At 45.0% G+C, this 16,979-nt stretch overlaps 1 protein-coding gene across 2 annotated transcripts in view; it reads right to left on the bottom strand.

Moving 5' to 3' along the window:
* The window catches only part of LOC307027222 (tetratricopeptide repeat protein 7A-like), a 51,996-nt gene extending 37,793 nt beyond the window's left edge, over window positions 1-14,203 (bottom strand). Inside the window, exons 1-2 of one of the 2 annotated variants that reach the window (XM_079695428.1) lie at window positions 12,295-14,203; window positions 10,629-11,253 (exon numbers count right to left, since the gene is read on the bottom strand). In XM_079695428.1, the coding sequence (XP_079551554.1) occupies window positions 10,629-10,774 (146 nt within the window). In that variant the 5' untranslated portion in view covers window positions 10,775-11,253; window positions 12,295-14,203. Of the gene's footprint in view, window positions 1-10,628; window positions 12,261-12,294 lie in introns of those variants that run through there. The other variant, XM_079695429.1, reaches the window with a different exon arrangement.
* Between the last annotated feature and the right edge of the window lie 2,776 nt (window positions 14,204-16,979).

Genomic DNA, 16,979 nt, shown 5'->3' with positions numbered 1-16,979 from the left:
TAGCCAATGATCTATATAAAACAAAAAACTGCTTTTAGTCTATTTGGATGATGGACAGTTTGAAGCGTTGAGAGAGTCTGTATTAGGTAAACAAATTGTTAATCACCGACATTTTGGTTATGATATTAATAGTAATGTTGTTATATTAAAGCAGGGTGGGGAACCTCCGGCCCCCGGGCCGTATACGGACCGCTAGACCATTTGGTACGGCCCTCGAGGTAATTTATAAACAAAGTGGCCTGTGCCTGGTGGTGGGGCCCAATGTGATATATTTCATGGGGCCCAAAATCCCTGGCGGCGCCCCTGCTTGTAGGTGTAGAGTTTACTGAGAGTGTGTTCAATGAGAGCAGAGGCCTGTACTACGAAGCTGGTTCAAGCTAACCTGGATATGTTTGAGTTAGCCGGTTGTCCTAATCCAAAACATACGCGCTCTCGCTAAACGGTACAACTACGCGGGTTATCAAGTGGATTGCTCAAGCCAGCCGTGTCCTATATAGTTAGGTGCGCGTTCACATGAAAGGGGTGGTATTTGGAGCTTTCGACCAATCACAAACATGGACAAGCGTACTGACAGCGCAGCGTCATACTTCCTGAATGAAAAGTCAACTATATAATAATTATTAGACAAATATGAAGACGTTAAACTTTAAACATCCATGACTTAAACACTTTATCCAGGATAAAAACCACATAGCTACACCTGCAAGGTGAATACAGCTGGTAAAAGAAAAAGTGTTTGAATGCGTACATTAACAGGTTTATGATATCACTGCCCCGTCTAAGACACGAGTGGATTTGTCTCGAGTTTTCGTTAACTTACTTCTGCATACAGTATGTGACACTGTGAGTGTTGCATGGCCAGGGGGGTATACTACGAAGCAGGATTTTCGCTTAGCCGGCTAACTTCAGGGAAAACTCGGGGTTTCCGGTCCTACGAAGCTGGTTCTCTTTTTAGCAGGCTAGATCTCCATGGTAACTTATGCTGTGCGGCTAACCTGCCCCGGAGCAGGTTAGGTTGCAGGCCAAGAGCTCAACTCAGTGAAAGCACTGCCTGCTGACCAATCAGAGCTCAGTGTGTGGAGTTTAAAGCGATCAAGTCACATTACAGGAGAAAGGAAATACAGAAAAGCTGCCGTTGCAGGAAAGATGGCCAGCAAAAATCACCGACTATGTGAACGTGAACATTAATAGAATATCACCTCCCATCTTCAGAGTAATTTGACTATTATAACATTAGCGTTAAGAAAGCTTACTTAAATATCCGTCAAAAACATAAGTAACCGGATCAAAGTAACATCAAGTACAGTCCGCGGCATATCACATCATAATGTATCATATATTTCCTTATCTGAGTCAGCTGAGCCGTATCTGGCCGTGCAACACTTAATGTACAGTGTCACAAGTATTATTTTAAGCAACACATTAAGTTGAAACACTGGAGACAAATGTAATTAAAGTCGGATCCACTCGTGTCTTAGACGGGGCAGTGATATCATAAACCTGTTAATGTACGCATTCAAACACTTTTTCTTTTACCAGCTGTATTCACCTTGCAGGTGCAGCTATGTGGCTTTTATCCCGGATACAGTGTTTAAGTCATGGATGTTTAAAGTTTAACTTCTTCATATGTCTAATATTATAGTTGACTTTTCATTCAGGAAGTATGACGCTGCGCTGTCAGTACGCTTGTCCATGTTTGTGATTGGTCGAAAGCTCCAAATACCACCCCTTTCATGTGAACGCGCACCCAGAGCCACCTAACTAGATAGGGTACGGCTGGTTTGAGCGATCCACTTGATAACCCGCGTCGTAGTACCGTTTAGCGAGAGCGCGTATGTTTTGGATTAGGCCAACCGGCTAACTCAAACATATCCAGGTTAGGTTGAACCAGCTTCGTAGTACAGGCCTCTGGTCCCGACCAGGGGGGTATACTACGAAGCAGGATTTTCGTTTAGCAAGATAACTTCTGGGATTTCCGGTACTACGAAGCTGGTTCACTTTTTAGCGGGCTAGATCTCCATGGTGACTTATCCTGGAACCTAGTCTGTGCTCCGATGCAGGATATGTTCCAGGATAAGAGATCAACTCAGCGAAAGCACCACGCCTGCTGACACATCAGAGCTCAGTGTGCAGAGGAAATACAGTTTAAACTGCCGTTGCAGGAAAGACGGCCGGCCAAAATCACCGACTGTGTGAACGTGAAAATGAATAGAACATCACCTCCCATCTTCAGAGCAATCCGACTATTATAACTATTATACTATTATGTTAAGAAAGCTTAATTAAATATCTGCCTCAACATAAGTAACCGGATCAAAGTAACATTACGTTGCCTACAGTCAGCGGCACTGTGAGTGCAGACGTCGATGTGTCCCATTATCATTCATATCACATCATAATGTATCATTTATTTCCTTATATGAATCAGCTGAGCCGTATCTGGCTGTGCAACACTCACAGTGTCACATAGGCCTACTGTATGCATAAGTATTATTTTAAGCAACACATTAAGTTGACGAAACACTTGAGTCAAATGTAATTAAAGTCAGATCCACTCGTGTCTTAGACGGGGCAGTGATATCATAAACCTGTTAATGTACGCATTCAAACACTTTTTCTTTTACCAGCTGTATTCACCTTGCAGGTGCAGCTATGTGGCTTTTATCCTGGATAAAGTGTTTAAGTCATGGATGTTTAAAGTTTAACTTCTTCATATTTGACTAATATTATACTTTTCATTCAGGAAGTATGACGCTGCGCTGTCAGTACTCTTCTCCATGTTTGTGATTGGTCGAATGCTCCAGATACCACCCCTTTTATGTGAACGTACACCTAACTAGATAGGACACGGCTGGCTTGAGCAAACGAGTTGATAGCCAGCGTTGTAGGACAGTTTAGCGAGAGCAGCTTTGTTTTGGATTAAGTCAACCGGATAACTCAAAACATATCCAGGATAGGTTGAACTAGATTCGTAGTATACCCCCCTGGTTAGCTGCACAGCATAAGTTACCATGGAGATCTAGCCTGCTAAAAAGAGAACCAGCTTCGTAGGACCGGAAACCCCGAGTTTTCCCTGAAGTTAGGCGTTGTCACTTCCGGTTGTTGTTGTCATCTCCGGGTATCCTGTGTGCCTGTTCTGCTGCTGATAGCTTATATTATCTTAAATCGATCGTTTTAAAATTCTTGATCACGGTAGCTACCTGACGTTGTAATCACACGTTACTACAGCTTAAGCACTCACAACTCTCATTCTCTTACCGAATGTAACTCCACAGTAGCTTACAATCCTTTCGGGTTTGCTAAACGGTAGCTACTTTAGCTTGATAGCTAGCCATGGCTCTTTCCCCACCCTCGGGTGCTATTTCCTGCTCTACCTGTCTCATGTTTGGTTACTTCCCTACCTCCTTTACTGGTACCGATACATGTATTAAATGTAGTATAGTTGCTAGGTTGAAGGCCGGAATCATAGGCATAGAAGCCCGGCTCCGCATTTTAGAAAGTAACTTAGCTACAGTAAAGCCCATGTTAGTCGGTGCGGACCGGCAAGAAGTAGCTCCTATTAGCCATCCCCCGACAACTCCCGAGCAGCCGGGAGACTGGGTGACTGTTCAGAAGGGACATAACGCGAAACCCACAGGTCCCCACCAACCCGTCTAACAGATATTCCCCACTCAACGAGGCACCCGCTGAAAAGCCAACTCTGGTTATTGGTAGCTCCATTATGAGATGCGTGAATTTAGAGACCAAAGCCTCCACAGTCACATGCATTCCGGGGGCCAGAGCGGGCGACGTTGAGGCGCATCTCAATCTGCTGGCTAAGGATAAACGTAAATACATTTTTGTTATTCACATCGGTGGTAATGATGTTCGTTTACGCCAATCAGAATGCACCAAAGTTAATGTGGCGTTGGTGTGCAGATATGCAAAAACAATGTCAGACACCGTCATTTTCTCTGGTCCCCTCCCCAATCTGATCAATGACGACATGTATATCCGCATGTCATAATTTCAGCGCTGGTTGTCTAGGTGGTGCGCAGCAAACGATGTGGGCTTCGTAAATAATTGGACAGCCTTCTGGGGAAAACCTGGTCTGATTAAGAGAGACGGCATTCATCCTACTTTGGAAGATGCAAATCTAATTTGAGCAAACATTTCAGGGCTTTGTGGACTTACATTTTTTCTCGATTGCTAACACACTAAAATTATACATAAAGCACAATTATTTTAACTGACACTCAAAGAGCAAAACATTGGCTCAAATCTCCAAAACTCTAAACACGTTTTCAGTTTTTCACACAATTTGCAAATCAACATGGCACTTTTTGCAAACCACTGCACACGTTTCTCCACGTAAGACACAGGAATCTGACATAAAGTCACGTGTTAGCAGGTTTAAAACACTGATATTCAAAATGCCTCACACATGGACCAATGATCAAGAAACACGTTCCACCTGACCAAACACCTGAATGCATAATTGTTGGCTCATCAATCAGGATGTTAGCACTATAAAAAGACCACAGGTGAGTACTTTCTTACAGCAACAATGGAAGCCAACATGGAAGCAAGAGGAAGAGGAAGAGCTGGGCTGAGAGTGAGATGAGGAGGAAGAGTCTCTAATGAAATGAAATGTTACCAACCATGGTTTGACGATGAGAGAGGCTGGACAGAGGGTTCAGCCTAATCTAAGCCGATTTACTGTTGCCTCTGTAACCTGGACGATTAGACTTGAAAACAGGTTAGTTACCAGTTTTTAGCCCTGCATAATTCATGATATATCACTGCTTATATCTGTTGTGTGAAACGTATTTACTTCATTACTGTAATTGAATTGTAGGCATGTTGCATGTTGCATACTATAACTGTACACAAATCCTGCACAATTTACTGTGGTAAATTTACTTTTATGCAAAACAGACACTGACCAACCACAAAAGAGGTGCAGGTGGGAGGCTAAGGATTTTTAATGAGGCACAGGAAGCAGCAGTTACAAACTGGGTTTTGGCAAACAATGCCATCACACTTAGAGATATCCGAAGCATAGTAACTATGTGCTGAGATGCATGTTGCACAATGTTATTTTTGAATAAAATGTGATTTCTTTCAACAACTCATTTGTATTTCTTCATTTACTGTATTTCTGTATACTCAAGCAATCTTTCTCTGCAGAAACCTCTATGCACAGAGCATAGCCCATAAAAGATGAAAGTACTTTAGATTATGCTCAGAAGTGTGTAGTTGGGTGGTCAAACAATCTAGTATTATGAATTAAGTGTGTTATATTTGGTGCAAAAGTTTGCATTTGGTAAGTGTTTATGTAGTTTTGAGTGCAGTTCTTCATTTAACAGGAGAAATTAGGTGTTTTGCACTTTGGCTGTGTGGTTTTGTGAATTGTGTTTAGTGTTCTGAGAAACTGAGTAATTAAACGAAAAATGTGTGTTAGCAATCGAGAAAAACTGTAATCCATGACAAACTGGAGTTGAGACCAGGAGGCGGAGTCGCAGTTTTACACGCTTCTCTGCGCGTCTGTCTCCTTGGCAGTCATATATAGGAATCCCGAACGCAATAAAATACCCAATATTAACGGTGTGTGTGTCTGCCCAAGGACAATTTAAAGTAAAACCTAATAGAGGTGTCATACGTAATAATCTAATAAACGTAAATGTAACAACTACTACAGTACATTGCAACAAAACAGGAAGATTAAATGTGGTCTCTTAAGGCCCTGACACACCAAACTGACACCAAAGAACACGTCCCGACGGAACACGACTGTTGTGTCGCCTCACGTCTCCTGCTTCTTGGCCAACAGTCGCACTGGAAAACACCACAAAGACTTTAGCCAACTGCCAAGTAGCACGTACGAACTGCGCATGCGTGAGTGGCAATAACTCTCCTTACCAGCAGGAGGCGGTAGTGTGTATTCGTCATTCAAAAGAGGGCAACAACCGGAAGACAGAGAAGAAGAACAGACTCATATAAACAAACAACAAATAGCGTGTACGTTCCATTTTCACTCTCGTCCATCGAAAACATGTCTCGTGCGTTACTGGACCTATCAGCCATTGGAGTGTTGCTTGCGGAAGACATTCTTCGTGCCTTCTTAAAGCGTTTGTTTACGTCCCTCACTTCCGTTTCGCTTCTCATGCACTGATTCGCTTGCTGAACAGGCAATCAGAGTGATTTCTTCGTCCGACTGCCTCTGGCCGACGCACGGCCATGAAAGGCCAAATAAGGCGTGTCACGGCCAGCGGTGCGGGACACACCAAATTGAGTTTGGGCGACAGGGAACACTTCGTCGTCCGACTAACGAAAACGGCCGATTTCGGCCTGGTGTGTCAGGGCTACAGTGGCCCTGAAGTGCAAGAAACCACAGCATTTCACAAAACACAACAGCATTTCAGTAAACACAACAGCATTTCACAAAAAGCCACAGCATTTCAGAAAAAGCTACAGCGTTTCAGAAAACGCCGCAGCATTTCAGAAAACGCCACAGCATTTCACAAAACGCCGCAGCATTTCACAAAACGCCGCAGCATTTCACATTGGACGGAAAAGGGTATTCCTTAGGGAGAACACTTCTTGTTTGTGATTGGACAGAGCCAGCCAGAAAAGCACTGCTGTGATTGGTTGTTTTTGCTGCCAGTCAAGAAATGACGCTTGGCCCAACACATCAGCTGTTAGCTGTGAGCACACACTCAGAGCTCACAGCTCCTCATATCTGTTCAGAAACTGGACAAAACTTAAACATATACAAAACACAGACTGTCTATGTCATGGCGAATACAGTCGCTGCCTCATTTATGTCTGTATGACGTTGTTGTGAGTGTGGACGGAGCAGCTACAGGTTAGTTTAGCGTGATGGATCCGATTCCGATACAGGAGATACGCCACGCCCCCTCTCCAGCGTCTTGTTTGAATGACAGGAGTAAACACAGAATTAATGCTTTATTAATTCATGGTTTTTAAGGGGCTTATCTCGATTTAAATACTATGGTAGACTACCCAATATTCGCATCGCTCTAATCGCTCGAGTTACACCGCGGCTGTCAGCTGTGTTTGCTCCTGTCATTCAAACAAGACGCGCTGGAGAGGGGGCGGGGCGTATCTCCATGTAAATCCTATGGGAGATACCAACTACAACCAAATGAACATATTTGACCGTGATGTAATTGTAATACACGTTTCAAAGTGATGCCGAAGTAACTACATACTGATAACGGTTAGTAAAAACCATGAATTAACGCTTTGACAAGTCTGCAGACAAGACGGCAGGCGAAAAGCTTTTCAAATGCGTGTTTTCTGAATGGAATCGGATCCATTAGGCTAAACTAACCTGTAGCTGCTCCGTACACACTCACAAGAACGTCATACAGACATAAATAAAGCAGCGACTGTATTCACCATGACATATACAGTCTGTGGTTTGTTTGTACATGTTTAACTTTTGTCCAGTTTCTGAACAGATATGAGGAGCTGTGAGCTCTGACTTTGTGCTAACGGCTAATGTGTTGGGACCACGGTTGGGACATATTGCGCTGTCGGGCGTTGACCAATCACGAAGCGTCATTTCTTGACTGGCAGCAAAAACAACCAATCACAGCAGTGCTTCTCTGGCTGGCTCTGTCCAATCACAAACAAGAAGTGTTCTCCCTAAAGGAATACCCTTTCCGTCCAATGTGAAATGCTGTGGTGTTTCCTGAAATGCTGTTGCGTTTTCTGAAATGCTGTGGCGTTTTCTGAAATGCTGTTGTGTTTTCTGAAATGCTGTTGTGTTTTCTGAAATACTGTGGCGTTTTGTGAAATGCTGTGGTGTCTTGCACATCAGGGCCACCATACAGGGCCTTTACACACACACACACACACACACACACACACACACACACACACACACACACACACACACACACACACACACACACACACACACACACACACACACACACACACACACACACACACACACACACACACACACACACACACACACACACACACACACACACACACACACACACACACACACACGTGAAATGTATTATGTTTTTGTCATTATTACAATACACACTTGCAACTGATAACACTAGCAATGATTTTATATTTATTAGACTACTAAAAAAAAGATCATGCTCCAAATAAGTGGGGGTACGGCGTACCCCCGCGTCCAACGCCCACTATACCACTGCTTATCAATGCTAAACCAAAATAAAATTATACCTCCTTTGAAAGCCTTGTTTTTAGTCTTACGCATCCGACCTGGAAAACATTGCAGCCAATGTTATTTGTTACAGTGTACCGTGCACCAGGTCCTTATTCAGAATTCTTATCAGAATGCTCTGAATTTTAATCAACTTTGGTACTTAAGATAAAGTAATTATCGTAGGTGACTTTAATATTCATGTTGATGACGATAAAAATAGCCTTACTGTTGCATTTAACTCTATATTAGATTATATTGGTTTCCGTCAGAGTGTAAACCAACACACTGTTATAATCACACTCTAGACCTTGTTCTGACATAAGGTATTGAAATTGGGCAACTATTAGTCGAACCGCATAATCCTGCTTTATCCGACCATTTTTTTGTAACTTTTGAAGTACTGTTAATAGTTTACAAACCATTTGTCAAAAGTTCCTGCAGCAGAAACCTGTTAGTGCTAGAGCCAAATTTAAGGAAGAAAAAATACGATAACTCGATAGCATATCTGAATGTAAGGGAGGAAACTTATACAAAATGTACACCACCCCAAATTGATCTTGTTGTTGATAGTGTTACAGAATGCACTGCGAACAAATTTAGACTCTATTGCTCCTTTGAAAAAGAAGAAAATAAAACAACATAGACTAGCTCGATGGCATAATGCCGAAACCCGCAAAATAAAGCAAAAGTCGAGACAAAATGGCATTCCACTAAACTTCAAGAATCGCGTTTAATTTGGCATATTACTCTCAATGAATATAAGAAAGCAGTGCGTAAAGCGAGAGCAGCCTACTACTCTTCATTAATAGATGAGAATACGAATAATGCAAGATTTATTTTCAGCACTGAAGCACATTTTCAGCACTTCCAGGCTGACAGAGAGCCACAGCTCTATTGAGCCTTCTATTCCCATAGCACTCAGTAGTAATGATTTTATGTGCTTTTTTAATGATACAATTGTTACTCTTAGAAACAAAATTAGTGACCTCTTGCCTTTGACCAGGCATCAGGCTGTTATCAACAGCTCCCGGAAATGTAAGTTCTAATATTACACTAGATAGTAAATTAGAATGCTTTTCAACCATAAACCTTGAACAATTGAATTCAATGATTCTTTCCTCTGAAGTAAACCAGGGTTGTCAAACTCAATTTCTTCACGGGCCACATCAATATTATGGTTGCACTCAAAGGGCCGGTTGTAACTTTAAGACTATATAAAAAGACATAAATATTGAATATATATAAAATAATGTATTATATTACATTATCAATCAATCAATCAATCAATCAATGTTTATTTATATAGCCCAATATCACAAATGTTACATTTGTCTCAGTGGACTTCACAGTTTGTACAGAATATCAGTATGACAATACGACACCCTCTGTCCTTAGACCCTCACATCGTACAAGGAAAAACTTCCAGAGAAAACCCCACAGTAAGTAATTATTGCCTCTGCATTGGATTATTATTGGATAGGGTAATAACTTCATAATTAAATACGTCACAAAGCAGAAGTTTTTTCAGTAAGAATGTCACAATATGATTTTAAAAGAAAAGCCATATTCTGGAAAAACATTGATTGTGACATTTTGAAAAAGAGAAGTGACATTTTGAAAAAAAAATCTATTTATGAGAAAAAGGCTAATTCTAAGAAAAAAAGCATATTTGGACAAAAAAAGTCAAATTCTGAGAAAAAGTCAAATTTGAGATGCATTGTGGGACATGTCGTTCATGGGCAACGTGCTTCTGTAAAGTAGCATGAAACTATAATAAACATATTATATTCTTTGCAAGTTCTTGTGGGGCCACATAATATGAAGTTGCGGGCCTGATTTGGCCCCAGGCCTTGAGTTTGACACACCTGCTCTAAACCTGTCACGATCTGTCTGTGTTGTGTTTTGTCTTGTCTTTTTCTGCCTTTGGTTTCCTGTTGTATTTTGAAAAGTGTTCACCCCCTGTGTTGCCTGTTGCTTTCTGTCTGTTTTCCCTCCCTGATTACCCGATTGTGTTCACCTGGTGCCCCTGTGTTTTCTCCTCCCTCCTCACCTGTCTCTTGTTGATTTTGATTAGTCCTGTGTGCATTTAGGTTCTGTGTTTTCTGTTAGTCTTTGTGAGTTCCTTGTTGTAGTTTGACTGTGTTCACGGGGAAGAGTGTTCAGCTCTGTATCTGTAGTCTTGAAATAAAGGTGTTTTCTGTTTATCTGCATTTGGGTCCTGCTTGCCTCACTCAACCCTGACAGAAGGAACTCACCAAGGATGGGCCCAGCAGATCCTTTTGAGTTGGAAAATTACTCAGTTTTTCCTTTTCTTTGGCTGGCTGCTCTGATAAGTGGAGGGGAGCGTCTGGAGTTCAACAGCGAGATGCTGCTGTGGCTGAGGCGCACCAGATGGCTATGGAGAAACCAGGTTTAGTGAAATTCTTACCTGGCTGGATTTTGGACTTCCTCTCGGTGTGTGATTCCCGACCTGCTAGCCCCAGACATGCTAGCTCCCTGCCGTACGCCTCGGTGTGTTCCGTCTGGGGTCGGCCTCTGCTTCTTCCCCAGTTCCTGCTCCTGTCCAGGAGCCATTCTCTGGAACTCGTCTGGCTTTTGGAGGTCCACAGAGCCTCCAAAAGGCTCCTAAGATAAGGAGTCGCAGGTCCAAGCTAGCAGCCCTAGCCCCAGAAGCCATGCTTTGGGCTCCAGTACAGGCCCCAGCAGCCATGGTTCCAGCTCCAGTTCTGGCCCCAGCAGCCATGGTTCCGGCTCCAGTACAGGCCCCAGCAGCCATGGTTCCAGCCCCAGTTCTGGCCCCAGGAGCCATGGTTCCGGCCCCAGTTCTGGCCCCAGCAGCCATGGTTCCAGCCCCAGTTCTGGCCCCAGCAGCCATGGTTCCAACCTCAGTCCTGGCACCAGTAGCCATGGTTTAGACTCCAGCCCCTCGTCTCCGGCCGACGCCAGCTCCCCGTGTCCTGTCGGCGTACAGGCCGATGTACCGGCCGACGTATCGGCTGACGCCAGCTCCACGTGTCCTGTCGACATTCCGGCCGACTCCAGCCCCCCGTGTACTGTTGGCGAACCGACCGTCTCAAGTCTCCTCTCAAGTTCTTTCTAAAGTCCCCTCTCAAGCCACATCTCCAGCTCCCTCTCGAGTCTCCTTTCAAGTCACCTCTCGAGTCCCCTCTCGAGTCATCTCTCAAGTCTCCTCTCGAGTCCCCTTTCAAGACACCTCTCAAGTCCCCTCTCGAGTCCCCTTTCAAGTCATCTCTCAAGTCTCCTCTTGAGTTACCTCTCGAGTCCCCTCTCGAGTCCCCTTTCAAGACACCTCTGGAGTCACCTCTCAAGTCACCTCTCAAGTCACCTCTCAAGTCTCCTCTCCAGTTCCCTCTCAAGTCCCCTCTCGAGTCCCCTCTCGAGTCCCCTTTCAAGTCATCTCTCAAGTCTCCTCTCAAGTCCCCTCTCGAGTTCCTTCTCAAGTCACCTCACGAGTTCCCTCTCGAGGTCCCCTCTCAAGTCTCTTCTCGAGTCCCCTCTCGAGTCATCTCTCAAGTCACCTCTCGAGTCACCTCTCGAGTCTCCTCTCGAGTCACCTCTCGAGTCCCCTCTCGAGTCTCTTCTCGAGTCCCCTTTCAAGACACCTCTCAAGTCCCCTCTCGAGTCCCCTTTCAAGTCATCTCTCAAGTCTCCTCTTGAGTTACCTCTCGAGTCCCCTCTCGAGTCCCCTTTCAAGACACCTCTGGAGTCACCTCTCGAGTCACCTCTCAAGTCACCTCTCAAGTCTCCTCTCCAGTTCCCTCTCAAGTCTCCTCTCGAGTCCCCTTTCAAGTCATCTCTCAAGTCTCCTCTCGAGTTACCTCTCGAGTCCCCTTTCAAGACACTTCTCAAGTACCCTCTCGAGTTCCCTCTCAAGTCACCTCGCGAGTTCCCTCTCGAGTCCCCTCTCAAGTCTCTTCTCCAGTCCCCTCTCGAGTCATCTCTCGAGTCACCTCTCGAGTCACCTCTCGAGGACCCTCTCGAGTCACCTCTCAAGTCATCTCTCGAGTCTCCTCTCGAGTTCCCTCTCGAGTTCCCTCTCGAGGCTCCTCTCGAGTTCCCTCTCAAGTCCCTACCTTGTGTCCTGTGCCGTTGGAGGCAACGCCGTCTACTCATCTGCCGGGGGTCCTGCCAACCCTATGTCCCGTGCCGTTGGAGGCCCCGCCGACGATTCCTCTGCCGGGGGTCCTGCCAACCCTGTGTCCTGTGCCGATGGAGGTTCCGCTGGGGGTCCTGCCAGCTCCATGTCCTGTCCCGTTGGGGGTCCCGCCGACTACTCTCCTGCCGGGGGTCCTGCCCACCCTGTGTCCTGTCCCGTTGGAGGTCCCGCCGACTACTCTGGCCCTCCCATTTGACATTCCTGCCCTCCCCCAATAAACACGATTTTTATTATTTATAAAAATTAGAAAAAAATATATATTTTTTTATTATAAATAAAGTGTGAACTTTTATGCTACGATGTATGTGATGTCAGATAGTAACTCAAATAAAAAATCGCAGGCTACGTCAAATAAATTCATGTGTCTGTTGTGATTCGTCCACATTTAGACCAATCACAGCGTCACACTCCGCCTAAAGAGTGGCAAAGTCCCTCCCCTTCCGGGGGAGCTCCATGGGACCTTATTTCGAACAAATTATGTATTGAAGTCAATGGAGAGAGAAAGATTATCTTTCGATCCCGTTTGAATTGTGCCACAAATTACACATCTGATGTTGGTCAATTTAAAAGATCATTTTGCAAGTCAACAAAAAAAGAAATGTGTCGTAAAACTTTGAAGTAACACATTTGTTTGTGTGAAACGCCCAATGAACTACATCTCTGGTCTCGCAGAACAACACACGTCACCAAGATGGCCGTCACTACAGTCTTGTCAACAAAACGATTGACTACCCTCACTATCACCACAATGAAACACGTCCAGAAGAATGTCATGCAAAGCTGCCTGCCTTCCTTTGATTCTCTCTGAACTGCCTGGTCTTTTTAATGTTTAATGTCAACCATTTGTGCAGATGGCATGAAGTAGAAAAGATCGGCGATCGCCGATGCTAGCGTTAGAATTTCTCCCCCGGGCTTAAATTGTGTATTATAGAATGATCACACCGGTGACAGTACTCTTCAAAGGGTTCACGAAATATGACTACTACTCTTACTGTTTAACATTTTGGGTTACTTAATGTTACTTCATATTAAGGCTAATAAAAATGACAAGGCTGTAATGCTAACTAACGTGCTAGCTACTGGCTAGGTAGCTAACTTGATCTAGCCACTCCTGGTCCTTTCATCAGACGGGAAGCGAAAGAACGAGCAAGACCCATTGCTGGTATGATAACAACCTGGTACTAAGCACACAGGCATGTTATTTTATCTTAGCCAGCGCCATAAATTATTAGATTATATCTATATGGCGCTGATTTTAGCTATCTCTTAGTGGAGGAAAACAATTGTGATATCACTTACGCGACTCTGGGATTTGTAGTCTTTCTAGTTGCGTATAGTTCATAGTCTTATATTTCAACAGTTTTACGACAAACTGTGACTTTTTTGACATGGAAATTATTTTTGAACGGGACGAAAGATAAGTTTTTTCTCTCCATTGACTTCAATACATTATTTTTCCGAAATAAGGTCCCATGGACCGGAAGTAGATGGGTGTGACTTCGTCTCTCTATTCTGGATTTGTTTATTGTGCATTCTGTAGACTCCCATTTCTGTTTGAATTACAAAATGGACATCAGAAATTGGCTTAAAAGGTCTGAGGATTTATTAAAACGAAATAGCGATGAAAGAACTGCAGCCGATGGTGCTGCTGCGGCCCTGCACCTGCCGTTGCAGCAGCACGCCTTAATGTCACAAGCTTGACCTCGGCAAACCCCGGGGCTGAGTTAGCGAGCCCAATCCTTGACTCATCAAGGCAGCCGCCACCAACGCTGTCCTCCGAGGCACAGCTCATTGTGCCCCTACCATCACCACCTGCGTTGCCACACCCTGTACCACCCCCGCCAGCATCCTCCTCCTCATCCTCATCCTCCTCCTCCTCCTCGCCGGTGCCTCCACTACAGACGCTGCCTTGCAGCACATCAACAAGTACTATTGGGCCAGCAACCGCTCAAAGAACAGCTTTTTTAGCTGTCAACCAACTCCCTCTCAGAGGGCCGCAGGCCCGCAGCACATGACGGTTTTGTGTGCCCTCCCATGAAAATCATATGCCCTCCCTTTAGATTTGTTCTGGCGCCGGCCAGCATCCTGTGTTCCTCCGGTAGTTTTCTTTGATTTATCCATAGCCGACCCCTGCGTTAGGCAATACTATAAGGAATCACTCTGTACATTTTCATTGTTATGCGGGTGATACTCAACTATATTTAACCATCAAGCCTGATGAAACCAATCATTAAAATAAAATTCAAGAATGCCTCAAGGACTTAAAAACGTGGATGAACTTAAGTCTTTTTATGTTAAACACGGCCAAAACTGAAGTTATTGTACTCGGCCCAAAGACTCTACGTCGTGGCTGAACCTGTCACTGTGGTCCTGCCTGACTCTCATCATACTACTTCCCTGATGGATCCCACAGGATTGTTGACATCCTCGTGGATTCATCTTCATATGATAGACACATGCATTTCCAAACATTTCCAAACATTTGGTCTACCTATGTTGCAAATGTATTATCTTTTCGACTTACAAACGGCATCTACTGCACGTCTGTCCGTCCTGAGAGAGGGATCCCTCCTTTGTTGCTCTCCCTGAGGTTTCTCTCATGTTCCCCTTTAAACTGTGGAGTTTTTCCTTCTTTGGAAGTTTTTCCTTGTACGATGTGAGGGTCTAAGGACAGAGGGTGTCATATTGTCATACTGATATTCTGTACAAACTGTGAAGTCCACTGAGACTGTTACAGCCGCTGCCTTCCTGGGGCTGTTAATTCTGTGTGTGTGCGTGTGCGTGTGCGTGTGCGTGTGCGTGTGTGTGTGTGTGTGTGTGTGTGTGTACATGAGCTGCGCAGTTCCTCCGATGCCACTGGTCGTCCCGCCCTCGCAACATCCAAACCGGTGATTGGATAGACGTTATCCAATCCCCGCCCTCTTCCGGCACGTCTTTTACATTACATTACATTGCATTTAGCTGACGCTTTTATCCAAAGCGACTTACAATAAGTGCATTCGACCAGGAAGATACAACCTTTAAGAAAACAGAATCATATAAGTACATCAGGTTTCATAGAGCCAAACATTTCAAGTGCTACTCAACTGGCATTTAGAAAGCCAGCCCTTTATTAGTATATAAGTGCTTTGTTAGTAATTCTATCGCTCGAAGTGGAGTCTAAAGAGATGAGTTTTCAGTTTGCGTCGGAAGATGTGTAAGCTATCTGCTGTCCTGATTTCAATGGGGAGCTCATTCCACCATTTTGGAGCCAGGATAGCAAACCCACGTGTTTTTGCTGACGGGAACTTGGGTCCCCCTCGCAGTGCGGGTGCAGCGAGCTGTTTGGCTGACGCAGAGCGGAGTGCACGTGCTGGGGTGTACGGTTTAACCATGTCCTGGATGTAGGAAGGGCCAGATCCATTCACAGCATGGTACGCAAGTACCAGTGTCTTGAAGTGGATTCTAGCAGTTACTGGAAGCCAGTGAAGGGAGCGGAGGAGCGGTGTGGTGTGGGAGAATTTGGGAAGGTTGAAGACCAGACGAGCCGCTGCATTCTGGATGAGCTGCAGAGGTCGGATGGCACATGCAGGTAGACCAGCCAGGAGGGAGTTGCAGTAGTCTAGGCGTGAGATGACGAGAGCCTGGACCAGAATCTGCGCTGATGTCTGGGTCAGCTGGGGACGTATCCTCCTGATGTTGTAAAGCGTGTATCTGCAGCAGCGGGTTGTAGCAGCGATGTTTGCAGTGAAGGACAATTTGTTATCTAGGACCACACCCAGATTCCTTGCAGTCTGAGTCGGGGAAACAACAGAGGTGCCGATGTTGATTGTTAGGTCAAGAGTGGGACAATCTTTTCCCGGAAGGAAGAGCAGTTCAGTCTTGTCAAGGTTGAGCTTGAGGTGATGAGCAGACATCCACCGAGAGATGTCTGCTAGGCAAGCAGAGATGCGTGCGACGACCTGGGTCTCTGAGCGGGGAAAGGACAGAATTAGTTGGGTGTCGTCAGCGTAGCAGTGGTATGAAAAACCATGCGGGCTAATGACAGACCCGAGCGAGTTTGTGTACAGGGAGAAGAGGAGGGGACCAAGAACCGAGCCCTGAGGGACCCCTGTAGTTAATTGACAAGGGTCGGACTCGGACCCTCTCCAAGTAACCCTGTAGGTGCGGTCGTTGAGGTATGAGGTGAGGAGGGAAAGTGCAGTGCCTGAAACTCCAAGTTCTTGGAGAGTGCGAAGGAGGATCCGATGGTTCACTGTGTCGAATGCAGCAGACAGGTCCAGAAGGATGATGACAGAGGAGAGGGAGGCTGCTTTAGCAGTGTGCAGTTCATCAGAGACAGCAAGGAGAGCAGTTTCTGTTGAGTGACCTGCCTTGAAACCAGACTGGTGCGGATCCAGAAGGTTGTTCTGATGGAGATAACAGGAGAGTTGTTTAAAGACAGCGCGTTCAAGTGTTTTAGACAGGAACGGGAGGAGAGAGACGGGCCTGTAGTTAATAACATCAGACGGATTGAGAGTGGGTTTCTTAAGGAGAGGGTTTACTCTTGCCTCCTTGAGACTGTTTGGAAAGTGACCAGAAGTTAGAGAAGTGTTGATGAAATGGGTGAGAAATGGTAGAATA

The sequence above is a fragment of the Notothenia rossii genome (genome assembly GCF_949606895.1).
Source record: "Notothenia rossii genome assembly, contig: scaffold_115, whole genome shotgun sequence".
Classification (NCBI taxonomy): Eukaryota; Metazoa; Chordata; class Actinopteri; order Perciformes; family Nototheniidae; genus Notothenia; species Notothenia rossii.
This window is presented reverse-complemented; position numbering and strand designations above follow the sequence as displayed.